This window comes from Misgurnus anguillicaudatus, chromosome 17, assembly GCF_027580225.2.
Source record: "Misgurnus anguillicaudatus chromosome 17, ASM2758022v2, whole genome shotgun sequence".
NCBI lineage: Eukaryota > Metazoa > Chordata > Actinopteri > Cypriniformes > Cobitidae > Misgurnus > Misgurnus anguillicaudatus.
The window spans coordinates 27,837,042-27,864,718 of NC_073353.2; the positions used below are offsets into that span (position 1 = coordinate 27,837,042).

The 27,677-nt window shown below is 38.3% G+C and overlaps 2 protein-coding genes across 10 annotated transcripts in view; one reads left to right on the top strand and one right to left on the bottom strand.

The window, feature by feature from the left end:
• Positions 1–9: 9 nt before the first annotated feature.
• Positions 10–10,011, top strand: gpr161b (G protein-coupled receptor 161b). 3 transcript variants are annotated; one of them, XM_055215216.2, is made up of 6 exons: positions 10–842; positions 929–1,337; positions 3,883–4,601; positions 4,684–4,791; positions 5,218–5,337; positions 9,304–10,011. In XM_055215216.2, exons 2-6 carry the CDS (start codon positions 976–978, stop codon positions 9,588–9,590), a joined length of 1,596 nt encoding a protein of 531 aa, XP_055071191.1. In that variant the 5' UTR covers positions 10–842; positions 929–975; the 3' UTR covers positions 9,591–10,011. The 3 variants fall into 3 exon arrangements, with proteins under 3 accessions (XP_055071191.1, XP_073711370.1, XP_073711369.1); XM_073855269.1 differs by having other exon boundaries at positions 10–228; XM_073855268.1 differs by having other exon boundaries at positions 10–1,337.
• Positions 10,012–10,951: 940 nt separating this feature from the next.
• The window catches only part of dcaf6 (ddb1 and cul4 associated factor 6), a 32,291-nt gene continuing 15,565 nt past the window's right edge, over positions 10,952–27,677 (bottom strand). Inside the window, exons 9-21 of one of the 7 annotated variants that reach the window (XM_073855273.1) lie at positions 26,937–27,053; positions 26,522–26,857; positions 25,080–25,256; positions 24,287–24,346; positions 23,431–23,683; positions 20,083–20,189; positions 19,607–19,922; positions 18,723–18,764; positions 17,965–18,103; positions 15,312–15,468; positions 15,008–15,096; positions 13,169–13,274; positions 10,952–12,609 (exon numbers count right to left, since the gene is read on the bottom strand). In XM_073855273.1, the coding sequence (XP_073711374.1) occupies positions 12,551–12,609; positions 13,169–13,274; positions 15,008–15,096; positions 15,312–15,468; positions 17,965–18,103; positions 18,723–18,764; positions 19,607–19,922; positions 20,083–20,189; positions 23,431–23,683; positions 24,287–24,346; positions 25,080–25,256; positions 26,522–26,857; positions 26,937–27,053 (1,958 nt within the window). In that variant the 3' untranslated portion in view covers positions 10,952–12,550. Of the gene's footprint in view, positions 12,610–13,168; positions 13,275–15,007; positions 15,097–15,311; positions 15,469–17,964; positions 18,104–18,722; positions 18,765–19,606; positions 19,926–20,082; positions 20,190–23,430; positions 23,684–24,286; positions 24,347–25,079; positions 25,257–26,521; positions 26,858–26,936; positions 27,054–27,677 lie in introns of all 7 variants that reach the window. The other 6 variants (XM_073855274.1, XM_073855272.1, XM_073855277.1 and 3 more) reach the window with 6 other exon arrangements.

A 27,677-nucleotide genomic window follows, 5' to 3' on the forward strand; every position in this document is an offset into this window, starting at 1 on the left:
TAAGACCACCCTCGAATGCTGGAGAGAGATGGAGGGAAGTTTTCAAGACGGAGGTCCGACGCCATTGTGACGTCACGGCTGCCCCTCTTTCTTTATTCACCGCCGACCGCAGGAACCACAACAAATGAAAATCAACCGAGTAACTTTGATACGTTATAACTGTCTAACTTCGGCGTCGGAGAGCGTCTTCTACCATGCGACCGTGAAGATCACAGCATCCTGCAAGAGGTGAGAAAGTTTTAGGAGTGAAGTCGCCGTTCACTAACAAAGACGGTCGGAGAAAGTTAAGTAGCGTACATAGTATATTGCCTGACCTTAAGAACCGGTTGTAACATAAATCTGATCTTTCAGTATGCTAAACATGTGCATGTAAAGGATATGTGCACATTTATTGTGCAACGCATAAAATGTAGCTATGTTGGGAATTCTGGGAAAGACTCAACTGAGCTGATCGCATTCGTGTGGTCGTTCATTAGAAGTGCATGCATGCTTAACAATTACTGGAGAGACAAGCTCTTATACATTTGCACCAAACATCATAATAACAGCATTAAAATACTCAACTAAGTGACGTCTGACTGCAAATTATGCTATTCATGCTATCTGTAGTGATCTTTATGTTTGTCAAATAAATTACTGTTTGTTAAATGTGTTGCTTGACACTTGTGCAATCTTAAAAATAAATGCAAATGCTGTGACACTCATGTATTTGTAAACTAGGCATACTTTCAAGGTAAAAGCTTATTCATGTAAAAGCATCAAGATTATCTTATTTACAGACCCAACTACTTTCAAAATTCTTCACAGCTCACGTCCTGTAACAAATAACACATTGTACAAATGTGAGTAATCCTTTAGGCTTTTGTGATGAAACTACTTCACAATGACTGACTGACATAATATGATGTTTTTCTCGCATCTCTTTCAGTTTGTCACCATGTCTGTCCAGTTCTGGATATTCTGTACCCTTCAATAATGAACGGCACTAAGAATGGGACAACGGTGGCCAACACCACTATCGGTCTGTATGACGGTGGAGCTGTGGTGCTGGAATCTGTCTCTATCATCATTATAGCCATACTGGCATGTGTGGGAAACCTGGTTATTGTGTTGACGCTGTATAAGAAGCCCTACTTACTGACACCCAGCAACAAGTTTGTCTTCAGCTTGACTTTTTCCAATCTGCTGTTGTCTTTACTAACGCTGCCCTTCGTAGTGGCCAGCTCGGTGCGCAGAGATTGGATCTTTGGGGTGGTTTGGTGCAACTTCACCGCACTGCTTCATCTGCTTGTCAGCTCATCTAGCATGCTTACGCTGGGGGCCATTGCTATTGACAGGTCAGTCATTATTTTCATAGGCATGAAATACATTTATGTTTATGCTTTGGCAGACACTTATATCCAAAGCGACTAACGGTGCATTACAAGGTATATACATTCCCAGGGATCGAACCCATGAACATTTGCGCTGCTAACACAATGCGCTACAACTGAGCTATACAGAAGGTACGTTATATAGGAAATACTTGATTCTGATTGGTCACTTGCAGCATCTTCAGTCAGATATGTTTGTAGGCTGACCTCTAAACTCTGCAGTGCACTGTTGTCACTGACAACCAATCTCCTACACTGTGCTAGTTTCACTGTGCCAACATCACATTTAACATTTCATAGTTTTGTTCTTCTTTCATGATGAAATAATTGAAATTAATATCCTATTTGGTAAGTAGCTATATAAAATGTAGAACAAAATCAGCTTCAGTAAGTCATTAAATAATGTAAAATAAACATCTACAGGATTGTACAAAACCCAATTCTGTGTTGAGGTCCTGATCATCATCGATTCTGCGGCAATGTCTGCATGTATTATATAGGTTATCCCTTATATGTCCTGTGAAGTGCAAAAAAGGAATGTCTTAGTTTTTTTCTTAATTTCCAGCTTAAATATGTAAATGTGACCACTAAACAAAAAGTCATACAAGTTATAAATAGATACAGTGTATGAGTCAAAATAAAATAAAAATCTGCCAAAAATTAATAAGGATATTAAGTAAAGATCATGTTACATAAATATATTTTGTAAATTTCCTACCGTAAATATATATATATAAAATGTATTCATCATTAGAAATACATTTGTTTCTAAGGACTACATTTTGGACAACTTTAAAGGTGATTTTCTATATATTTCGATTTCTTTTTGCACCAACAGATTCCGGATTTTCGAATAGTTTTATCTCGAAAAAATATTGTCCTATTCCAGTGCTTCTCAATTATTTTCTGTCACGCCCCCCCTAGGAAGAGGTAAACATTTCGCGCCCCCCCCCCAACTCTCCGCCGCGACTGTAAATAGTATAATTTGCCTATAAAATTTCACATCTGCAAAACATTGTATCCTTATTAACATTGAGAAAACACAAAAAGAAAACACAAAAAAAAAAATATCGATCAACTTAGAACAAAGAATAACTTTATTAACATTGTTTTTAGTCTGTAACAGACAAGACTTAAAATGCATCAATTTGCCTGAAATAAAAAAATCAATCCTTATTTAAAGTATAATATTTTTTGACCATTTGATACTGAAAAATTAAATAATCAATAAATAACACAAGCGGTTTACAGCGTGATTGGGGTGTAATGTCTTTAAAAATCACTTCCTGAAAATGTATTTTCCCTGGGGTGTCGCTTCGAGCCCCCCCCTGGGGGTCCCGCCCCACTATTTGAGAAGCACTGTCCTATTCTAACAAACCAGAACCATACATTGATGTAAAGCTTATTTATTCAGCTTTCAGATTATGTATAATCAATCAAATTGACCCTTATGACTGTTTTTTGTTCAATGCCACGTTTTCACGGTGTTGCGGTATTGCCATTGCAACACAAAAATGTGTTTTTTCAAATGCCGGGTAAAAATAAAGCCTTTAAATTGTAATATGCTTTAAAAAATATATCATATTTTTGTAATGTATATTAAATGTAAACATTGACTTAATGAATTTAGCATAAACACACAGTTCATACCTTGGAGACGGTATCACAGAACATTTTAGTGGTTTTAAAACTTTGTCTGTTCAAAACCTTGGGATACCTTAAAACCGGTCTATTGTCTATTATTGGATCCGTTAAAAAATGTAAAGTTGTGCGACTACACCTCATGCGATACGCTGACCAGAAGTGATGTATTCCAGTGTATTCCAATCAAAACACTGTGCGAGGGGAAAATTATTTAATGCTTTTTGTTAACTTTACCAGTAACACTCCTTAAAAAAAAAACGATCGATTACTGATAAGTAATACATTATTCATTTAATATGTATACGTTATTATTTTAATCTTGTCTCCGTACGTTCTCTCCATAAATATTGGCAGTCTTTGTCATATATGCATATAATAGAATGAAGCCTCTTGCGCTGGAATCAGCTTCTCTCTTATGTTACGATTAAACTAAAACTTCATTACGACTGCCACTAGGGGGCAAACTCCGACAATCGTTTTCGAATGTCGTGTGCAGTGGAAAGGCGGATTAAGATGGATCTGAATGAATCAAAGATTGCTGCTTTTGACTGATCATGATCATTCATCGCATTAAGAAACATAGTTAAACATGACATTTGGTGATCTAGTCTTGCTTCTTAAGTTTCACTGTGTTCATGAATAAGATACGCAAGTCAGACTTATTCAGCTTGAACTCTATCAATACACAAACCTAAAAGTCACACTCTCAGGCCCATATGAGACACTGAAAGACCATATTCAGTATAGATTTTGTGAGAACTACCAGCCTTAATATCTTGGAGAAAGCCCCCTGTTGTTCTATTCATATACTCATGTGATTCTCAAGAAGGCCTTGTTTTTGATACAAATGTCTTACTTATTCTAGGTACTATGCTGTATTGTATCCCATGATCTACCCCATGAAAATCACGGGAAACCGAGCCGTCGTCGTCATCGTTTACGTGTGGCTACACTCTCTGGTCGGATGTCTGCCGCCGCTTTTCGGTTGGTCCGCGTTCGAGTTCGACCGCTTCAAGTGGACCTGTACGGCGGCTTGGCACAAAGAGATCAGCTACACCGCTTTTTGGGTTACGTGGTGCTGCCTTCTACCGCTGGCGGCAATGCTGGTCTGCTACGGCGTCATTTTCCGTGTGGCCCGCATTAAAGCTCGCAAGGTTTACTGTGGCACCGTAGTGGTGCAGCAGGAGGAGTCCGGTTCTCAGAAGAACGGTCGTAAGAACTCAAATACCTCCACCTCGTCTAGCGGTAGCCGGAGGAGCCTGGTCTATTCGGGGAGCCAATGCAAGGCCTTCGTCACCATCCTGGTGGTGCTGGGAACGTTTCTGACCACTTGGGGTCCGTATGTGGTAGTGATTAGTACTGAAGCACTGTGGGGTAAAGACAGTGTTTCTCCACAGATGGAGACGTTGGTCTCTTGGCTGTCTTTTACCAGTGCTGTGTGTCATCCACTTATTTATGGACTGTGGAACAAGACTGTCCGAAAGGAGTTGCTGGGTATGTGCTTCGGCGACCGCTATTACAGAGAGTCTTTCGTTATACGACACAGGAACTCGCGTCTGTTTAGCATCTCGAACCGTATTACTGGTGAGACTCGTTTTTTGTGGATTATTCAAATTCATAAACTGATATTTGGATGATATATCTAAGAGTGTTTGTTCTTTAACAGATTTGGGGATGTCTCCTCACCTGACGGCCATGTTTGTGGGTGGTGGTCAGCTCATGGGGCGTAGCAGCAGCACGGGAGACACAGGCTTCAGCTATACACAGGACTCAGGTAAACCTTTATTAACATTCTGCCTAAAATCTACTTTTATTTTGCTGACATGAGTCTGGAACAATAGTTAGCACTTTGGGTGGTTAGCAGTGATTCGCATTGAAACTACAGTATACATTTTATCAGAATGTGTGTTCCCTAAGAATCAAACCCAAGCAAACCAAAACAAGCAACAGAAACATTACATTTCTCAATTTTTTAAGTAATATTAAAAACAAAGTCGAAGTAACACCCACAGTTCTTACAGAGGTGGATATGTCTGCACACTGTTGATAACAGGTTTTGCCATTTAAGGAAACACAGAGCCTATCACAGAATTTCACAGGCGGCGACGTTCGCTGTCTCCCCCACAGTCCAGACTGGAGGGGGTGGTTGGTGTTAAAATTGATATTTGATTGAAAGATGCCTGCTGTGATTTACTCTCAGCTACAGAAGTCATGCTGTTGGACGGCTACACCTCAGAAGCCTCCCACTCAACCCACTGCGCTGCCAGTAAGAGACGAAGTTCTGTCACATTTGAAGACCAAGTGGATCAGATCCCTAAAGGTATTTAATATGCTAAGCTGATTAATACAAAATGTCCCAAAGTACAGTTTTCCTTTTTATGGTTAGTTAAAAGAAAACGGTATGTTTTAAAGAACACAAGTCAATCCGAGGCATTTGTTGGGCAAGTTTCTGGGAGAGGGCTTAAAGGGATACTCCAGCTAAATATCTAAATTTCCCCATGATTTACTCGCCCTCAAGCAATTTGGGATAAAATGTCCATCATCTTTCAGACGAACACATTTGGAGTTGTTTTAGTAAATGTCCTTGCTCTTCCAAGCTTTATAATGGTAGCAATTTACAAGAGAGTTGGTTGCCATAGGTACGTTGTGCAGTGACTCACGTGAGTCATAAGTACTATTCGGACGGGATAAGTTATACATAGGGAGGTGGGGTAAAGCAATTTTTATCAGAGCTTCTCGGTGATTTTAGTCCTGTCCGAATGCTCCATGTCATGTCAGTAATCATTATGAACAATGAGCTCGTTTACATGCACACCAATAATGCGATTATTTCCAATAATGCGAGTAAGGACTTAATCGCAGTAAGATGTTTACATGACTGGAGCTAAACTCTTCACTCCGGTTTACATGCAGTTTTTATTTTCGGATTATTCACACATAGCCCAATGCAGAGCGCAAATGATGAACTCACATATATGGTCCACTGTTTTAATTTACTTACGTTAAATGACAAACACGTTGTTATGGATGTATTTCATTATCCGGTGCCATGATGAAGATATAAATATGACAGTGCCTGTAAAGGGCGTTCACATTAAAACGATATAAAAATATAGTTTTTTAAAAATCGTTTTATATTAAAGATAATAGCAGAGTTCACACAACAACTATAACGATAGTTATATTTGAACTTGAAGTGCACGCGCACTTAAATGCAGTAAAGCTCATTCATTGCTGAGGTCTATAACATAACATTACCTCAGGTATCCAGTGCTGATGCAGTTGCTGTGAAATTCACCACTTAATGCTTTTTCTACCACACTGACTATGCCAAAAGGTATTACACACTACTACATTCATTGTTTAGTTACGCGAAACGCAGCGAGTTGTGGACATCTGCTGGTTTCCCGCTGTGTAAATGCAACAAGAACAGCATATTTAGTGACATGTAAACAATTAAAAAAAAAATGTATTACAAGAAATATCCAATATTAGGTAATGCCGCGCTGGTTGAGTGAATTAGCATGAAGTTATCATTATGATGTGGTCACTAATATATTTATCGTTATAATTATTGTTATAATGTCCCTTAATGGTTTAATACACTGATGTCGTGTTATTTGAGCTATTTCTGAATGAAGACAGCGAGTCGTGTTGGCAGAGTTCACGTAAAACTTCCTAATGTCAAGTTTAAAATGAATTTGTGCTTAAGGTGCGTGACTAAAACACACGCGCAGTTCAGTTAGTGCGGTATAAATGCGATTAAAGCGTTTACATGGACGCATACTGCGATTATAAACGGTGTACGCCACCTCTTTTAATGCGATTATACTTACTGTGATTTATGAGCTTAATCGCATTATTTTTATCGAATTATTGGGTTTACATGAAGTAAAGTATAATCGCAGTATTGACAAAATCCCATTATAATCGCATTATTGGTGTGCATGTAAACGAGCTCATTACAACGACTTTTACCTTCTGTAAAAAGGTCCGGAGAAATTACCTCAGGTAATACTAATCCAGTGCGAATAGACCAGCTGTAAATATACACGTAAATTGCATAATTTCCTGTTAATTTGCAGTATCTTTTAAATATTAAAATGCTTAAAGAAGCATTTACTTGCGTTCTAGGTGGAAAAACAAGTTAGTGGCAAGTCAGTTTCTGAATAACACAACACAAACTTTTTAAAAAAAGTCTAATTTACTTCTCAGAGGCACGGAACTGTTTCTGAAACTGACGTTCTCCCCAAACTGAAATTAAACACAGTGTTTCGCGTTTTCCTCGTCTGTGTCATGTTGTTTGCACATGTGATATCAGGAAGCAAGGTAATGTGGACGTGACAACGAGAGGTGACGCGCTGCGCAATCCAGTTACCCCTCCCACTTCTAAATGTTTTACTGAGATTTCTAATCCCGTCCGAATTGACCATTAATATTACAGACGTCCTGTGGTAAAATTACATCATGCCTTCTACCCCTGTAAAACTAATCCTGTCCGAATAGGGCTTTAGATGGCTTTGTTACCGGAACCTAGTTATTATAGTTTATAAAGTTTAAAATATGAATATTTTTCTTGCAAAATCAAATTGATTTCTAGCTAAAGACCTTTATTAATCCCTTGGAGCCTTTTGGATTACTTTTGTAAAGGATGAATGCACTTTTTTGGGCTTTAAAGTCAGAAGTTGATTCCCTGTTTTCTACCGTTATAAGCTTGGAAAAGCAAGGACATTTACTCAAATAACTCCAAATGTGTTTGTCTGAAAGATGATGGATATGTGTTTCTCGGATTGCTTGAGGGTGAGTACATCATGGGGTCATTTTGATATTTGGCTGGAGTATTGCTTTAAGCCTAGCCCCAGACTAATGCATGTTTGAGTTGTCTTAACGGAAAACAGCTTGGAATGAATATATCAGTGCCATTTTTTTTTCTGAAGACGCACAACAGTAGTTTTTTTAAAGGGGACATATCAAGGAAATCAGAACTTTTCGATGTTTAAGTGCTATAATTGGGTCCCCAGTGCTTCTAACAACCTAGAAAATGTGAAAAACAACAACCCAGTAACTTAGTTTTTGTAAACCATTCTTTGCAAGCATGGGAAAAAATAGGTCAATGAAATTTGGCTCCCTTTGTGATGTCAGAAGGGGATAATACCACTCCTTAATCTGCAGCATCCAACCACGGCACTGCCATTTAGTAGTCCTGGCTTAAAGACGGAGTGCACAATGTTTGAAAAACGCTTTGGAAAAGGAGACGGGCCGACTACCAAAACACACTTATAGCCAATCAGCAGTAAGGAGCGTGTCTGACGGGTTGGGTATGTGTGGGGCGGGTCTTTTAAAAGAAGGTCCAGATAGGTGTTTAGCCCGGCGCGGTAGATGCGATTCCGCTTCATTCGCGCGTCTAGTTTGCGCAAATTGAGGGCTGACACGGGAAACGCGAAAGTTGAAAAATTTGAACTTTGGCGGAAAAACGCACCGCGTTAACCAATCAGGAGCTTGCTCTAGTACGTGATTATAGGAAGCGAGTGGAGTCACAGAAGCCCCTCCCATGAGGTGAATTTCAGCGTGAATGTCTCGATGACTAAAATTTCACCTGCAGCTTTCATGCACTAATGAAGAGAGTATACTCAAAATGTTCAAGCGTCCAACTACGTGCGGTAGACGCGAATTTGACGCTTCAAACACATCTGGTGTGAACCCACAGTAAGGGTGGTTTTCCGGACAGGGCTTATCCTAGTCACAGACTAATGGGGCATACACACCAAACGCGAGTTCAACGATTTGCGCGAGTAGATTACATACAAAGTCAATGCAGCGAAAACACGTCTTCCCCCAAGTTTAAAATATTCAACTCGAGTGAAAAATTCACATGACACGAAGTTAAATCCCGCGAGTAATCTAGAGCGAATAACACAATGCCCTGCGTTTGGTGTGTACGTAGCATAAAATGCATGTTTGAGCTGCCTTCATTTCAAAACATGTTGCCCTGACATGTCTTAACATATATCAGTGCCATTGTTTTATCTCAATATGCATACCAGTATTGTTTTTTTTTTGTAAGGTATGTTTGTAAAAATTACTTTAATGTCCAAATATAACTGAGGCCTAGGCCTGGATTAGTCTAAACCCTGTCCGGGAAACTGCCTTCATAGAGTCTAGTTCATGAATTAGAAATGTAACAACCCTCATTTTCCATATACTGTTAAGTATGAAATAACAGGATAGTTCAGTTGAAGCATATAAAGTCTAAATGATTATCAAATGGTTTTATTTTTTCATTAAGGTGATCCTGCAACCGTCCAGGTGACGGCAGACATTCACAAGTCTTTGGACAGCTTTGCATCTTCTCTTGCCAAGGCTATAGAGGATGATGCTAAGATTCAACTATTTGGGGAATGGACTCAAATTCCCACCAGTCTGTTTAGTGTCCGGAACACACAGAGAGGTCCACGTTACCTGGATGGACAGAGACTTAGGATGGAAAGCATCGATGAAGGAATAGTTAAAGATGATGATGATGAAGAGGAGGAAGACCAGCAACAGGAAAAAATAGTTGACAGTTCCATATAGTTTATAGACTTAAAGAACCAGGTCGTTGAATGATCTGCATCCTTAAAGGTACATAAAGTCATTAAAACGTCAAAGTGTTGACGTGTTTACAAATAATTTGTATACAATGTTTTGAATGATTTACATACAGGTTAACAGCGTTTTAACAGCTGCTGCTATTTTCAATGGTAAGACCAAAAAGACCTACAGCATTGATAGTACAGTGGATGTAGGCTGGTCAGGTACTAGGAGTCAGGTTGTTTTTGTAAAATAACAAAAGGTACTGTAAAAATCATGTAATGTCTTTGTGTATTAAGTATCTCCTATGTATAATGTTTACTTTTATCTTAAAAGGAAACTGTAACCACTTTGTTTTATGACCATGTGGTAGTTACATACTGACTGTACGAATGATCCTATTGAAAGAGGATTCATTATAAAAGTGGCTCTTCTCCACTTTTTCAACGTGCATTCAATTCTGTAAGGTCTCATGAAGTATAAAGAAAAATTAAAGGGACATTCCACTTTTTTTGAAAATAGGCTCATTTTCCAGCTCCCCTAGAGTTAAACATGTGATTTTTACCATTTTTGGAATCGATTCAGCCGATTTCCGGGTCTGGCTGTGCCACTTTTGGCATAGCTTGGCATAATTGGATCTGATTAGACCATTAGCATCACGCTAACAAGACTTTCGATATTTTTTTCTGTTTGAAGCTTGACTCTTCTGTGGTTGCATCGTGTGCTGGGATCGACGGAAAATTAAAAGTTGCGATTTTCTAGGCCGATATGGACTTTGCTGCCGTACCATTGCTGCAGGAGGCGCAATGATATTACGCAGCGCCTGAAAGTTGTCCCCTTGGTAACTTTCAATAGGAGGGGACTATTTTTGGGCACGGCAAGCCATGGTTGCTAGCAAAGTCCTTGATTATTACGCCAGAATAAGAGTATAGTTCCTAGCCATATCGGCTTAAAAAAAAAAATCGCAACTTTTAATTTTCTTTCGGCCTTGGTGCACGATGTAGCTGCAGAGGAGTTAAATTTTAAATAGGAAAATATCAAACTCCTTAGTTATTTTTAGCACGATGCTGATGGTCTGGTCAGATTCAATGGATTGTGCTAATTTATGCTGAAAGTGGTGCCGCCAGACCCGGAGATCGGCTGGGTGGATTCCAAAACTGTAAAGGTCAAATGTTTAACTCTATGGGAACTGAAAAATTAGCATATTTTCAAAAAAAAAGTGGAGGGTCCCTTTATTAATGAATACCATAAAACATCTTGCAGTTTCATTGCACAGGACCTAATTTAAATAATTTAGCAAACAATGACAATTGTGTAATAATTTGCTAATCCTCATGCCGTTTGGAATTACATAAGGGTGCATATTTGACAATTTTTCATTTTATTGTGAACCCATCTTTTCAAAACAATTTTTCATTGGAAAAGGCCACACATAGGAATAATGAGTGAGATGCTGGACAGAACATCATAACATGTTATATCATAACATGCTGGACATTAAAATACATAACATTTTGGTGTAAAATCTGATTCATTTGTATAAGTTAAAGATTATAACCATAGGCAAAATCTGTTGATTGAATACAATGGTGTACACAAGTCATTTTTTTACAGTGGTACTATTGCACTTGAATCACATGAGACTCTGATAAACTGCATAACAATCTTTATCTATTATGAATCATAAAGTGGCACGTTTGACTAGTCATTCCTCTGATATTGTTTATGCCAATAAATATTATTATACCACTATGAATAGGCTATGTAAGTGTCTGCCAAAGGCTATATATTACAAAACTGCCTGAAAGGGCTGCTATTTATAACCTATAAGAATGTTGATACCGTTTGTACTGTGACATTAAAATGTATACAAATAAATCTCAGCAAGGTTTCAGTCACTGTTCAAATCTTAATGCATATACTCCCGGTCTCACAGACAAGGCTAGACTGAAATACATGTTTGAGCTGTCTTTACTGAAAATAACATCTTGAAATATGCCAGTGCCATTAATTTGTCTCAAAATACACATCAGTAACGTCTTTTTCAAAGGCATGTTTAAAAAGACATTTTAGGAGCTAAGCCTTGTCTGTGAAACCAGGCCTTAATATTTAAATTGTCTTCTGTTACGTGTGTAAATAGGATTTGAACTTATTAATAACTTAATCTGTGGACAAACATTTAAAAAGATGGCTTACATTCCTTAACAGTGTTGAATGAGGTTGGTGTAAAATGGCACGCTAGATTTAATGAAGATCTGAATTTTATCTGAACGTCTTCCAGCAATCACAAGTCACTTAGCAGAATGCTCAAGCCAACAGCTGCCAAAACAAAGGCCATCTGTGCTGTTAGGAGCGAGAAATGCATCCTGCCAACTAACACCAGAACCATTTGACTAGAGAGCTGAAGATATATACTGACGGATTGATCGCAACCGAAACATTCTCATTTTAATAATGCTTTAAAAACATGTTGCAGTATAACAATGTATAATGCACGTTGTACCTGTTATTAGGGTTAGGCAGAAGATCCCTAAGTGCAACATTTACAAATGACCAAAAAAGAGCCATTTTTTTACACAACACAGTTATTGACTATAAGTAAATGTTTTGAGCAAACTCATGTCTGACATGCATAATTTCTGGTAAACAAACATCCGAGCTCTTCTTTGAGGCTACGATAAGATTTCACACTGAATAACACCGTTCAAAGCTCAACCGTTTGCTTTTAACAAAAATAATATTGCACATAAATACTCTCAACCATCTGCACTCATCTTCCAACTTTTTACATTATTCCTTGTTTACCCCAGATGCAATTTACTCTCATTTAGAGTAGTCGTAAGAAAGGTCTCATTAAAAAATAACAATGCCAAAAACATAACTAATAAGGAAATATTCTATTTTGCAACTTGTACAAATCTCTAATGCACTATAGCAAAAACATATCGCCTCTAGCGGGAGGGCTACTGATCGTCATCATTGTCTTGACCGGAGCCTTCTGAACGGTCACCCTCCACACGATCTGAAAAGAAGTAGAGAGGTCAACATTTTATTCAATGTGAAAAAACAAATGGTACTACAAGCATCCACTGAAGAGAGATGTGCGGATATATTGATTGATGAGGTCATTCCTTTAATGGCTTGCTTTGCTAATGCAAATTCACATACGTGGACATCAAATATTTTTGTTGTTTGCACCATAATACTTAATTCTGTGTAACTGGAATCTGTTGTACACAAACATGGACAATTACACTGCTTCATGTTTAAAAAAATATATTTGGTTATTATATTTATTGGTTCTTCCTAACCCCAAAATAGCTGGAAGAAATCTGAAAAAGACAAACCAAAGCTCGGGTCTTAGAAGGTTCAAGCTATTTTTCCCACTAAACACAAACAAATTGTACTTTGAAAAAAAAAGAGTAAATAACATGTATAAGAGATGAATTCAGCTATAGAAGGCTTTAGAGTTGCTTTGGTTCAAACCCTTACCTAAATGCATAAAAGTAATTGTGACTTTTACCAGTAGGGTTTTCCAATCAAAAAATGAGATTGGAAAAAAATATCACATATACTATCACCTGTTCTGATGTGATTTAGCGATGCCAGCATTCGGAGCATGAAAGAAGCCGGGACTGTGATGGTGTTTCTCGTCTCTTCCAGCATTAGTTCATTACGAGCAATCACCTACAATAAAGAGACAGATCAGAAATCACATTTGCTTTATTTATTAAACTTTACAAAAGCATTCAAAATTTTAATTAATGCAAAGGAACACTAAAGGGATAGACGTGTCATTAAATCTACATTTACAATGTCTTTTTGTATTACAGTGAGGCCCAAAAGTGTGAGAACACTAAAGAAAAATACATTTCAAATTATTTCCCGTGAGTGGGACACCCAAGTTTACGTCAATATTTTGCATGTAAATTTAAATCTATCACAACAAACTATACATTCTTGTAAAGGTCTAAGAATGTTGTTTTCATATTTCAAAACCTTTAAGCAGTAATAAACAGTAACCATAATTTATAAATTTGTGACAAGAGTATGCAGCAAATCTCACAGCAAACCAACACTTTTTTTGATAATTTTATGTATAAAGACGGTTTCATCGGACGCACGTGATACACATCTGGATTCGAACCTTACTTCTGGTTTCGTTTTTTTTAATGGTCTGACTAGTTGCTAAACTGATCTCTTGAACAAATGCCTTGTCGAAAATAACAAATGTTTTGGTTTCCTAAGTAATCTATGTGTGTGTTTTTTTTGCTTGCTATATAAATAAACTACGTTTAAAGAACTTTGTTGTTATTTATTCTTAGCGGAGTTTACCGGAAGTTACGTGCGGACCGCGACAGCCGCTTGTTGATGTTGTTACTGCTATAAAAAAAATTTGTTACTGCTGAAACGGTCTATATGGCATTATTTTTATCTATGACAATAAATTTAAGCTGCTATAAAAAATGTATTTAATATTTTCACTTCCATACAATTCTGTAAAAAGCTTTCTTCTTTAAAACAAGACCAAAATTAGGCTTCTAGACCAAATAATGCCAGAGTTATATTAATTTGAAGGTGTACATCACCTTTTCACTCCCCCCCACTAAAAAAAAGGCTATGCCAGTTAAAGGGTTAAAAAATTACATTACAGGAAAAAATTTAACTGATTGTCTACTACAGTGGTTCTCAAACTTTTTTAGCGTGCGGCCCCCTTTGTGTACGGTGCATTCCTTCGTAGCCCCCCCCAAAGAAAATTTATGACAAAAACAGCTCTAAAACTTCACATTTTAATTAAACAAAACATTAAATTATACAAAGTAGTGCTGGCTTATTTTTCTTTTTAGGTTTAATTTCACAAAATTCATGATAAATTAATGTATTTTGTCATAAAAATGTCATAAAACTGGGGCCCCCTTGGCACCATCTCGCGGCCCCCAGTTTGAGAACCACTGGTCTAGTATTTAGCATCTGTCCTTTGCCATAATGACAATGAACTCAAGCTGGAATGAACTTCACAAGTTTGTTCAAACCTGATGATCAATGTTATTTCTTCAAGAGCTTCTTGTGTGATTCATAAGATGTCTAGAAGGTTATTGTTTTATATTTGCTGGTTAGTGACCTAAAATACTTGGAAATATTTATAAATGTTTCTTTTAAAATGTTTTAAAACTTTCAAAATCTTAAAACATTCTGTTTATGTCCAGGATAATTATATTTTGAATCCCTTAATTTAATTTCATTACAACTCCTCCACTTCACATGATGACAACAACCACTGGCTATACAAAGAGCTCTGGCTCCCTCTACTGTGCATTTTAATTACATCTTAATCCAAATATCAGAATGTGTTTACTACTACAAGCTTGAATGTATTTTATGATGTTAAATAAACTCCAAAGAGTCCGATTTACAATCACCTCCTCAGCGAGTCCTTTGTTAAATGATGGTGACTGTTCTAGTGGTGACCACAACTTGATATCATAGTCAATTCCTGATGATGCAAGAACTGCAAAACAGACAAATGTCATTAATGCATTATCAAATGTATATATAGGATAAAAAAAATTCTTATGTGTGGTAGGTACATGTGTTTTCTGGGACTCATGACCCTGGCATTGCTAGTGCCAAGCTCTTTTAGTAGAGAAACACGTCAAGCCAAGTTATAATCACAGTAAGTATATTAGATTTCAGACTACTGTCACAGGCATTTATTTTACTTACTGGGGTCATAAGGGTGTGGCTGTAGGCAGTTGACTACATGGTTGTCGGCTTCCAACAGCATCAGGTGCTCTCCCGTATGTCTGTCCCAGACGAAGATGTGGCCACAATCCGAGCCACTCATCACAAAGTTATTACCCCAGAAACAGGATTCTTTAATCTACATTCACAAACAACAGAAATGTCAGGTGAACGTTTCTCTACAAAACACGTTTGTAGATGTACAATTAGATGTACATTAACATATAATGGGGCGGTTTCCCAGACAGGGATTAGACTAGTCCTAGATTAAAATAAAAGTAAGAGATGTCCAAAGTGAAAACAACTTGCACTGACATATCTTAAAATACATCAGTGCCCTTTGGTTTTGCCTCAAAATGTAAACAAATTATGTTTTTAGTAAGGCATGTTTGTTAAAACTAGTTATATTTCCTAATTAAACTAAGGCCTAGTCATGGCTTAAGCTAATCCCTGTCCGGGAAACCACCCCTATATTTGGCTAAAAAATGCATCGACATAAAAAGTGACTATCACAGTTTGTTTTGTTACTGTACAGTATGTGACATTTAGGGGTCTTAAATTGATGATAACACCACAATAATAAACATTTGTAGCAGTTCTCCTAAAGGTGCATTGTGTAACTTTTTTGAAGCATCTCTTGACAATGTATATAATACAATATAATATATATAACTACATTATCAGTGGTGTATAAAGACCTTACATAATGAACCGTATTGTTTATAATACCTTAGAATGAGCCGTTTTTATTTACATACACTGCGGGTCACCTTACATGGAAGTCGCCATTTTATACCACCATTTTTCTACAGTAGCCCTAAACTTAAAAACTGTTCTATAGAGCAGCGGTTCTCAAACTTTTTCGGTGTGCAGCCCCCCCTTGAGTACAGTGCATCCCTTTATGCCCCCCCAAAAACAATTATGCCATAAAACAATCCAAAAATTTAAATTGTAATTAAACAAAACATATGGAAGTTTCTTACTTAGTGTTTTTGTCTTGTTTTCAGTAGAAATATCTAAACATTATTTAATTAAGATGCTTTTTCTTGATGAGCAAAATGACCTAAGAAAATAAGTCTAGTTTTTTAGACAAAAACTATACAATTTAAGTAAATTTTTGCTTAAAACAAGCAAAATTATCTGCCAATGGGGTGAGAAAATTTTGCTTAAATTAAAGGTCACGTTCTTTCTGATACCATTTTTTAAACCCTAGTTTGTGTGTAATGTTGCTATAATAGAATAAATAATACCTGTAAAATGATAAAGCTCAAAGTTCACTGCCAGGCGATATATTTTCTTCAATAGAATTTCTCTTTAAAAGCCTACAACGAAAGGCCGGTTTGGACTACAGCCCTCTATTTCCTGCTTTAATGACGTCAGTAAAACGGTTCATTGACTAAACTCCGCCCACAGGAATACGTCAGTCACCAGCTTTGGCTCAAACGACTCTGCTAAGCTAAGCTGCTATCGAATCACAACACACTAAACAAACGACACAAACAGAACTCGATACGTATTTCTGAAGAAGGGACTTCACATAACAAGGAAGACATCAGCCTGTTTTGAGGACAGTGAAAACAGCGCTATACAGATAAGTAAATTGTGTGAAAAAATACTGCGTTTTTTAACACGTGAAACATGAACACATGTTATATTGCCCACTATAAACACAATCAAAGCTTCAAAATCACAGACAGAACGGGAGCTTTAAGAGTTTAAGAAAAAATATATATATATATTTTTTTCTCACCCCATTGGAAGATATTTTTACTTGTTTTAAGCACAAATTCACTTAAATTGTAGATTTTTTGTCTATAAACTAGACTTATTTTCTTAGGTCATTTTGCTCACCAAGAAAAAGCATCTTAATTAAAGAATTTTTTGATTTTTTACTGAAAAAAAAGACAAAAATACTATGTAAGAAAGTAATTTTTGCAGTGTGGGTCCCCCTTGGCCCCATCTCAGAGCCCCCAGTTTGAGAACCACTGCTATAGAGCGGCGTGTTTTGTCACTCAGACTGTGGCGGCTACCTAATGGCGCTTTTCCATTGCATAGTACCCCACGGTTTAGTTTAGTTTGGGTCAGGTCAGCTCACCTCACTTTGGCGTAGTTAGCTTTTCCATCGAGTTTAGTATCACTTCGCAGTGGGAGGGATTTTAGGCGTGTCATTATATTTGCGCTGCCCACAGCTGTGACATCATACAAGTGAGAGGAGAGCGTTGTTGTACATTCCCATACATTTATTTATTTATTTCTCAGTCCGCCACAAAATTAAAATTGGCCACCACAAATAGATGTTTGCACATCGAGTTTATCACTACCTCTGTATCACATGACAGTTTCAAACACCCGCGGCGTTCAGCTCGGGTCGCTTGGAACCCCAACCAAGGTGGTACGAAAAAAAGTATCGGGTACCACGTACTGCACCTAATGGAAAAGCTCCCAAAAGTGGGCTGACCCGACCCAAACTGGACCGGACCGTGGGGTACTATGCAATGGAAAAGCGCCATTAGCTTCTCTTCGCTTCGAAAGGTAGGGGTGAGCTGAGAACTGAGCCGTTGGTTGCACTTCACAATCTCACCACTAGATGCCGCTACAAAGCTACACACTGGACCTTTAAACAATGCCAGCATACCATTGTTCTAGAGTTGCGGTGACCCTTGTACACCATCTTGACCGATGGTCTGCTGATGTTCTGCGTCTCACTTTCTTCCATCTCACGCCTTTCCTTTCTCCTGCGAAACAGCTCCTGGATGCGAGCCGCGGCGGAGCGTCTATACACCATGGAAAATCACTCATGAAAAACTGCAAATCTATATACAACAGCACTAAACACATAGCAACCCAACAGCAGTTCAACAGAACATTAATTCAGAAAAAAAAGAACATTATTTCAGGGTGCACAATTCAAATGTCTAATAGAGAGTCTAACAGTACTTTATTTATATAGACGGTATTATGTGTAGTGATCTAAATAGCTTGCCAAAGCACTGTGATGTTGCGGTACATGGAGGTTGCCAGGATGCGGTCAGAGATGTCAAGTTGTCTAATAAAGTAAGGTTTTGGGTGTTGCTACAGTATGTTGTGCCGAGGTGATCTGGATGGGTGTTGCCAAGTGTTTGAGTTTGCCATTTTATCATCTGCCTTGTAAAAATGTCCTAATATTCATAACCAAAGGTAACACAAATACATGCATGAAATTCATTTCTCGGTTAATTCACTCACACGTTGTACACTCTCGTGCAAAAGTTAATATGAGTAACTACTACATTATAAAGCCACAGCATAAACCAATGAAAAAACACAATTGTCAAAAAAGTTAATAAATAGTATGAATTGTTCATCCCTAGCAGTTAGAATATATTAGTTACCATTTTAGCACCATTACAGTACCTTATCATTCTTTCACCTACAGCTGATCCTCTGAAATTAAATCTAACGGGAAGAGTATTATTTTACTTAAGGTTGTCCAAATCTCTGCCAGGTCCTTGTTTATAGGTGCACTCAGTAATTTGTCCCTCATTAACTCTTTCGCCGCCAGCGTTTTTTTAAAAAAGTTGCCAGCCAGCGCCAGTATTTTTTATGATTTTCACAAAGGCTTAAAGCCTTCCAGAAAATGTTCTTCTTTAAATATAAATAGATACAATATATCAAATGAAAAAAAAAGTTTCATCCTACCTTCATTAGTTCTCTTTTTAATACCTCTCAAATATGGGTAGGTTTCTTCAAAAACACCAGATTTTGACCAAAAAGCTGAGATAATTGGGTTTTTGTGAATGACTTTTGATAGAAATCAGATTCAGAGCGATCCTCAAAACATACACGGACATACAGCTGTTTGCGCTAGGACGACACTTCCGGGTTAGCGGTATTGCGGAAAGCCGAAAATACTCGTCATTGGCAGGGAAGCGTTTTCTCTTAATTGACGAGAGATAACTCGTCAATGGCGACGAAAGAGTTAAAAAGTTTTACAAATAAACGTTAATATCACTAAAAATCACGTAGGCTGCAGTAAAATATGAGTTCACTATTCGCTTGATCTCAGTAACCCCCATATTACTGGACAGCTTCACCTGCAGAATATATGACGTATGGTTACCTTAAACTTTGCTTTGGCATTATAGTATCGGTATATGTAGTTGTGACTGTAGCAAACACAAATTACTTAATGCACCTTTAACATTTTTATGGACCTTCCCGTCTGTCCCGTCTGTAATGATATGCACCATTCATTTACTAATACAACTTTTACATTGTGACATGACGAGAGTCCATACCTCTGTCCCTGCCCTCCTCTATACCTGGCTGAAGGGATAAGGATGGGATCATCATCACTGTCATCCGAGTCCTGATGAGTCCGGGAGGGTTGAGTTGAACCCTGATTCCCTGCTCCAGGTGCATCGCTCCTCCTGCACTCCGATGAGCCTGTAGCCTGGTTCTCCTCTGAGGCAGAGGGGGCGCTGGCACTTGCCGTGTCTTTAGGAGATGATCCTTCTGCTGGCGTCTGGAGTGGCGTGCTGCCCTGAGAACTTTCGGAGGCCTTTTCTGTGCCACCTTTTGGTGTGGACAGACTCACTGACGCCAGACTTGACCCTGCTTATTTGAACAGAAATGAAAGTCAAAAACAGCCTTAATGTTGGTAGTGCCTTAATATGTTGTCTAATGAGGTAGCTTATTAGTTTTTAGAAGAGTGTAAGGCTCTAATTGGGGTTACATAAAGTCTTAAGCAGTGAGCATGTGGTTGTTGTCTCACCCTGCTCTAAGCTTTCTTCTGTGGACTCCTCCAAGGTCTGTCTTTCACCAACCTCCACAGGCTTACGTCCTGCACTGCTGCTCTTGGTGCTGGACCCTGGATTGCTCCTGCGTACAATCACCCATACATTTAGTCATGTAAATAAAATTTTATTCAGGAGTAAACATAAATAAAAGGAATTCACTTAAACTAAAAGAATAGACATTTTTTGCAGAACATCACATGAACAAACCGGAAAACAGGTCTCATCGCATCCTCTGAGAAAGTGTTAACTGCACTATAAACTGATGGGAATATCTACAGACTTGAAAAGGTATTCAGCTAACCTAGCTAGTTGTTTTTTATAGATTACACGGGTCATTTGAATACTTAATTCCAGTCGCGACATTTGTAGGTTTGGTATTCCCAGATACTGTAACAACCACTCAAAACTAATAACACACCGTAAGGCGGATGCTGCAAATCATTTTGAAAGGTACAGTTTAATATTACACAAAAATTAAATATAAATATGTCTTTTAATAACATATATGACAATATACATATATGACCAAACATATTTTGAGATTATTTAGAGAAATGGGAATAAAAACGCACACATACTAGTGCTAAATTCAAATATGGTTGCATGTCGATATCTTTACATCTCATTGTTGGGTGTCCAACTAGTTACAAGAAATGAGAACCAATGAGATTTAAAGTTAGATTTCTCTAATGGTTATTAAAGGGAGAATTCACCATTTACTAAAGTTGTTCCAAACCTGTATACATCTCTCTGTTCCGCCGAACACAAATGAAAACATTTTGAGAAACATTAATAACCAAACAGATCTGGGGCATCATTCACTTCCATAGTATTATATTTTCCTACTATAGAAGTCAATGGTGCCCCAGATTTGATTAATTACAAACAGTCTACAAAATATCTACATTTGTATTCAGCAGAACAAAGAAATGTATACAGGTTGGAAAAACTGTAAATGATGAAAGAATTTTCATTTTTTTGTGAACTACACCCTTAAAGGATTAGTCAATTTTCTTAAAAAAAAAAAAAATCCAGATAATTTACTCACCACCATGTCATACAAAATGTTGATGTCTGTCTTTGTTCATTCGAGAAGAAATTATGTTTTTTAAAGAAAACATTCCAGAATTTTTTCTCATTTTAATGGACTTTAATGGACCCCAACACCTAACAGTTTTAATGCAGTTTAAAATTGCAGTTTCAAAGGTCTCTAAACCAGTGTTTCTCAAACTTTTTCTGCCATTCCCCACTTTGGAGGTAGGAAAGGGTTCCGAGCCCCACCTGTCCCCAATCACCCCAACAAAATAATCAAGTAGGCTTTAAAAGAAAACACCACCGTTTTTCAATATTTTACTATGTTCTTACCTCAATTAATACATGCCTATCTTTTCTCAATGCGTGCCCTTAATCTTTGTACAGTGCATTGTGAATGTGTTAGCATTTAGCCCCATTAATTCCTTAGAATCCAAACAGGGATGAATTTAGAAGCCACCAAACACTTCCATGTTTTCCCTATTTAAAGACTGTTACATGAGTAGTTACACGAGTAAGTATGGTAGCAAAAAATAAAACATGGCAATTTTATATAAAAAATAAGATAAAAAATGAGAACTATATTGCATATATACCTCGGTGCGCAGTAGCATCATCACTCCTCTTTACTCCCCCACTTGCTCAAACTTCCGTCAATATTACTGCACCCGAGGTCGAGGATAAAGATAATAATGCAACAGTGTTTGCATTTTGTATCTGACAAAAGTCATCATACTTTCTTTTGGGTTGATTAGGTCAACTGTCTGTCTTGGTTTTCTCTGCTGGTGCCGAATCTCCAGTTTCTTTCTATTCCATGTCACAAACGTATCCATTGTTAACTTTTATACCCACTACCCCCTATACCACCTATACCTCCTCTTCTCATTAAAGTTTTTGTTCCACCTCAATTAAAGGACCAGTTCGGTATTTTACACTTAAAGTCCTGTTTTCAGATTGTTTATGTTGAAATAGAACGGTTTTGACTGAAATTTCGACATATGCGGCTGCCCCGAGAATTTTAGGGTGTTTGTGTTTCACCTCCCACCTCTACAATGGGTTTAATGGTGCACTGGAACAATCCTTCCTAAAATGCATTAAACTTTCGTTTACAAAGACGTGAAACTCACTGAGTGGTCAGGGGTGTTCACTGGTATGCTCACACAAAAATCGCTGCAAAAGACGCTTTCCAACAGCTGTTTTAGCATTCGTTGTTAACTTGTGGACCTATTTTTCCAAACCCTCACACGTGTACATTCTTCCGCTTAGAGCTTGAATAATAGAAAGACATCAAAATTTTGGATGACATGAGGGTGAGTAAATTATCTGGATTTTTTAAACAAAATTAGCTAATCCTTTAAGTTGGATTTTTGTTATTTTGTGCTATTTGGAACATGTTGAGGCTTGTACTGTATAAGCCAATAAAGTGTTTTAAATCAAAATCTTTGTTTGTGTTTAACTGAAGTACATGTATATACATCCGGGATGGCATTATGGTGAGAATTTACTATTAATTTAAAGGGGGCATGGCACAAGACTTTTTTAAGATGTCAAATAAATCTTTGGTGTCCCCAGAGCACATATGTGAAGTTTTAGCTCAAAATACCATATCAATAATTTATTATAGCATTTTAAAATTGCCACTTTGTAGGTGTGTGCAAAAATGTGCAGTTTTGGGTGTGTCCTTTAAAATGCAAATGAGCTGATGAAATTCAAACACTAATCACAATGATGGTGGTTTGTTGCAATTAAAACTCAATTGTGCTTTTCTCTGCACTAAATGGGAGTGATGTGGTTGTATAGTGCAGATTAAGGGGTGGTATTATTATAATAAGAGCTCCTTATGACATCATAAGGAGAGACGAATTTCAACGACCTATTTTTTCATGTGCTTGTAGAGAATGGTTTACCAAAACTCAGTTACTGGGTTGATCTTTTTCACATTTTCTAGGTTGATTGAAGCACTGGGGACCCAATCATAGCACTTACACATGGAAAAAGTCAGATTTTCATGCCATGGCCCCTTTAATAAAAGAGCAAGTAAAAGCTTTATTTTGAATTAGGTTCTTATTATTTTTAAATGCATTATCTCAAATGAAAACTAATTGATTAAAAAAGTACTTTAAACATTTTTGACAGTATTTTTTATCAGCTCATACTCTGATTTTGTGGATTTTGTGCAAAAAACAGAAATGCTTAGATAAAGCTTTATCATACATGTTTGAACCAGACGGTGGATTTCAGGATTTGAGAGTGATTTGCATGCTGATAGTCAAGGTTGATTCAGGGCTCACCACTCATCTGTGAAGTCCAGTTTAATGGTGCTGGTGGTGGTGCCCTCAGTGCTATAATGCAGACTGAGGACCGGTTCTGCCGTTCCTGTTCGACCAGGCCCTTGAGGAGCGTTGCCACTCCCACTGCTGGTGCCAGGGCTGGTGCCAAGTAAAGGTGGTGAGGTGGACGGCACAGCTTCTGTAGTCTCTGGGGAAGTTTCACTGAGACCTGCACTTTGATCACTGATCACATTTTCGGTCTCCTCTGGTCCTCCTAGATAAAAGAGAAAGAGATATGTGAGAGTCAGTAAACAGGTTAATAATAAGAAGCTTGAGTACTGAAATTGTTTTCGAGAACACATAAAAACTAGATGTGGCAACACACACAGACCTCATGCTTTAAGCAATCAGATTACAGCAACAGTTGCAAGTAACTCAAAGCAAAGGGATTTAGTCCAATGCAAGAAATGTATTGATGCAATGCAGCTTTCTTTGGACATCTTGTCCTGAAAAGTAAAATGTGCAAGCACCAGTCAACCAAAGGTCAACTGACATGGAGTGAAAAGGAAATATCTTCCATATAAGCTCCTTTGGTTTTAAGGAAGCATTAAAAAATGCAAAGCATAGCAGGGTTTTTATCCCAAATTTATTTTCAAAGATGAGCTTTATATGAACTGAAGCGCCAAAGAAGAAGATGTAAAATAATAACGTTCATTGACAGACAATGTTAAACAGCAAGCTTAAGTATCTTTTTCCAGTTCACTACAGAAAGTAAACCTTCCTAAGAAGATTTTGGGCAAGAGCTGTTCCGGTGCAAAAACAAGAAGGTGCAAGAAAAGGTGGAATTAAAGAAGGCATAAGAAGAAAGAAGACGCACCCTGCTCCTCATCCAGAGTCATGGATCCGAGCTGTTTGTTTACCACAGATGAAGGAGAATCTGAAACAAAAATAAGACGTACTGAACAACTGCTATAACAGCAAAGCCAGAACAAAAGTTGACATGCAGATGTAAATCCATAGGAAGCACGCTACAGCGCAGGCAAGGGTAAAAGAACCGAAAAATGCCACAAACGTTGCTCCGAAAAATTCAGTATTTACCCTCAAGCAGAATAAACAATCAATACAATGGGACATCACAGCGTTCCAGAACTTGGGCTGAGGGTGATGGACAGTTTACATGTTACATTGATGCTTTAATAAACCAGCCTGTCAAACAATAAAACACTGCTCAATTCAGTTACATCACACCTGTGTTAATTTAATATCTCACAGTTGACTCCAATTCATGGTTAAAGTATCGCTAAACCAACATCTAACCACAAAAATACAAGCTTGTTGCAATGCATTCTGGGACTGGTTCTTCCATAAGTCCTGCCTTGTGGAAGCTGCCTTAGATTTCAGCACCAAAATAAGCAACGGGCAGCACAATTTTTCGACCTGCTCTTTAAAAACAGACTTCACGCTGAAAGCATGTCTACTATGCTTTGAAACAGATCTCTATGGTTGATAAAAGTAGAATGGAAATTTAATCAGTAGCATAAGTGGTTAGAGTGGCCGAGGGCAGGAATATCACACGCCACAGCAAGAGGTTTAGCATCACACCAAATCGGTCAAAAGAGGGATCAGGAGGTTAAAGGAGAGCAGGGATGCAGCCTGGTAAAGATGGTAACCTGGGGGTGCAGTGTCGTCAGCGGCAGCAGCAGCCTGTTGGGCTGAGCTCTCTAGGCCGGATGACACGGGTAGAGTGGGTACCGAGCGCCGGCCCTGTCCAGGGGGGTCGGATAAGTGAAGCAGCCTCTGCAAACGTCTACACACTAAACTTACCGGCAACCTGTGAGGACCATATTCTGACAGGGTCGGTTAAAGAGCGAGAGAGAGGGAGAGAAAGAGAGCAGCTTGTAAGGAGGAATTTTATTGAGGGAAATTATAGATAAGGAGGCATGATGGGTAAGAGCGCAAATTAAAGACTGAAGCCACGACTGTTGGGTTTCATCACCCTCCACGATAAAGAAACATCGCGTTATAACCCCACTGCAATAACTTCACACATACACACACGCTCTTTAGGCGAGTGCACACTAAACTGCACTCTAAAATACTGCCTTAAAACTCTTATGGGGCGGTTTCCCTACAGGGATTAGACTAGTCTTAGACTAAAAAATGAAAACAACCAACACTGACATATCTTTAAATATATCAGCGCCCTTAGTTTTGCCTCAAAATGCACACAAATAATGTTTTAAATAAGGCATTTTTGTTAAAACTAGTTATATTTCCTAATTAAACTAAGGCCTAGTCCTGGCTTAAAGGGACACTCCACTTTGTTTTAAAATATGCTCATTTTCCAGCTCCCCTAGAGTTTAACATTTGATTTACCGTTTTGGAATCCATTCAGCTGATCTCCGGGTCTGGCAGTACCACTTTTAGCATAGGTTAGCATAATTCATTGAATCTGATTAGACCATTAGCATCACGCTAAAAATAACCAGAGTTTCAATATTTTTCCTATTTAAAACTTGATATTACGCAGCGCCTGAAAATAGTCCCCTGCTATTGAAAGTAACCAAGGGGACTATTTTCAGGCACTACGTAATATCACTACGCCTCCTGCAGCCATGTTACGACAGCAAAGTACTTGATTATTACGGCAAAATGAGAGAATAGATCCTAGCCATATCTGCCTAGAAAATCACAACTTTGAATTTTCTGTCGGTCTTAGTACACCATGTAACTACAGAAGATTCAAGTTTTAAATAGGAATAATATCCAAACTCTTTGGTTATTTTTTAGATGCTAATGGTCTAATCAGATTCAATGGATTGTGCTAAGCTATGCTAAAAGTGGTAGCGCCAGACCCAGAGATCAGCTGAATGGATTCCAAAACTGAAAAAATCAATTGTTTAACTCTAGGGGAGCTGGAAAATTAGCATATTTTCGAAAAAAAGTGCAGTGTATCTTTAAGATAATCCCTGTCAGGAAAACCACCCCATAAAAGAGCACTTTTAAAGAGGTTTAAAAATGGGAATTTTTTTGGTGTGATGACATTTGTCAAGGATATAAATAAGGCAAAAATACAAAAATACAATCGTACATTGACACGTGCCATCCTTACCAGATAAAGCTGCCTCTCTAGAGGGTGTGGGTGTGGCTGAAGGAGTAGGTGTGGCCGAGGGAGTGGGCGTAACCTCGTCTTGACTCCTTTGCTCTGTGTCTGGGGAGGAAAGAAGAGAGGAGGATGCTGCACTCTCCATGGAGGAGGAACTGGAGGGCGGTGGAGCAGTCAAAGTGGATGAGGAGCCTGAGGAGGAGGACGACAAGATGGATGTGGGAGCAGCAGATGTGGCTGTCGTCACCTCCGTGGCTCCTTCAGACGACACCTCAGTGGGTTCCTGAGCCTGAGTGCGCGTCTCTGGCGTCGCAGATGCCCCAGCTGGTCGGGCTGTTGTAACTCTGGACAAATCATTCGACCTTAATCTTAAAACTGCTGTGAAAATGTATAAACTAATTTTAAAATAACCCTAAAATACCTCTGGGTCGGGTTTGCGGGCGCGTTCTGCTGGTTTGGGCCTCGCTGGCCTCCTCGAACCAGCGCGACAGCATGTCTGACATTCTCTGCATGAGCGACACATTCGGACTCTGCTCTCCTGCAAAAACAACAATATCACACCAGATTTAAACTTTAAATCCTTCCACCCCGCAGGAATTAAAAGCACTCAGAGCTGCTGCTCACTTCAGGGGGGCTTGCTGCAAAACACTTGGATAAAGTAATAGCAAACCCATGAAACGTTAACAAGACCCCTTTGGACGGACTTAAGCTTGTTAAGGCTCATAATCAAGTACTGTGAGAGATTAAAAACTTAAAGGAAAACACCACCGTTTTTCAATATTTTACTATGTTCTTACCTCAACTTAAAATTAATACATACCTATGTATCAATGCGTGCACTTTTAATCTTTGTACAGCGCGTTGTGAATGTGTTAGCATCTAGCCAAGCCCCATTCATTCCTATGGATCCAAACAGGGATGAATTTAGAAGCCACCCAACACTTCCATGTTTTCTCTATTTAAAGACTGTTACATGAGTAGTTACACGAGTAAGTATGGTGGCACAAAATAAAACTTTTTTAGGAGCCATAGGAATGAATGGGGCTAGGCTAAATGCCAACATATTCAAGAAGCGCTGTACAAAGATTAAAAGTGCACCCATTGGAAAAAGATAGGCATGTATTCATTCATCTAAGTTGAGGTAAGAACATAGTAAAATATT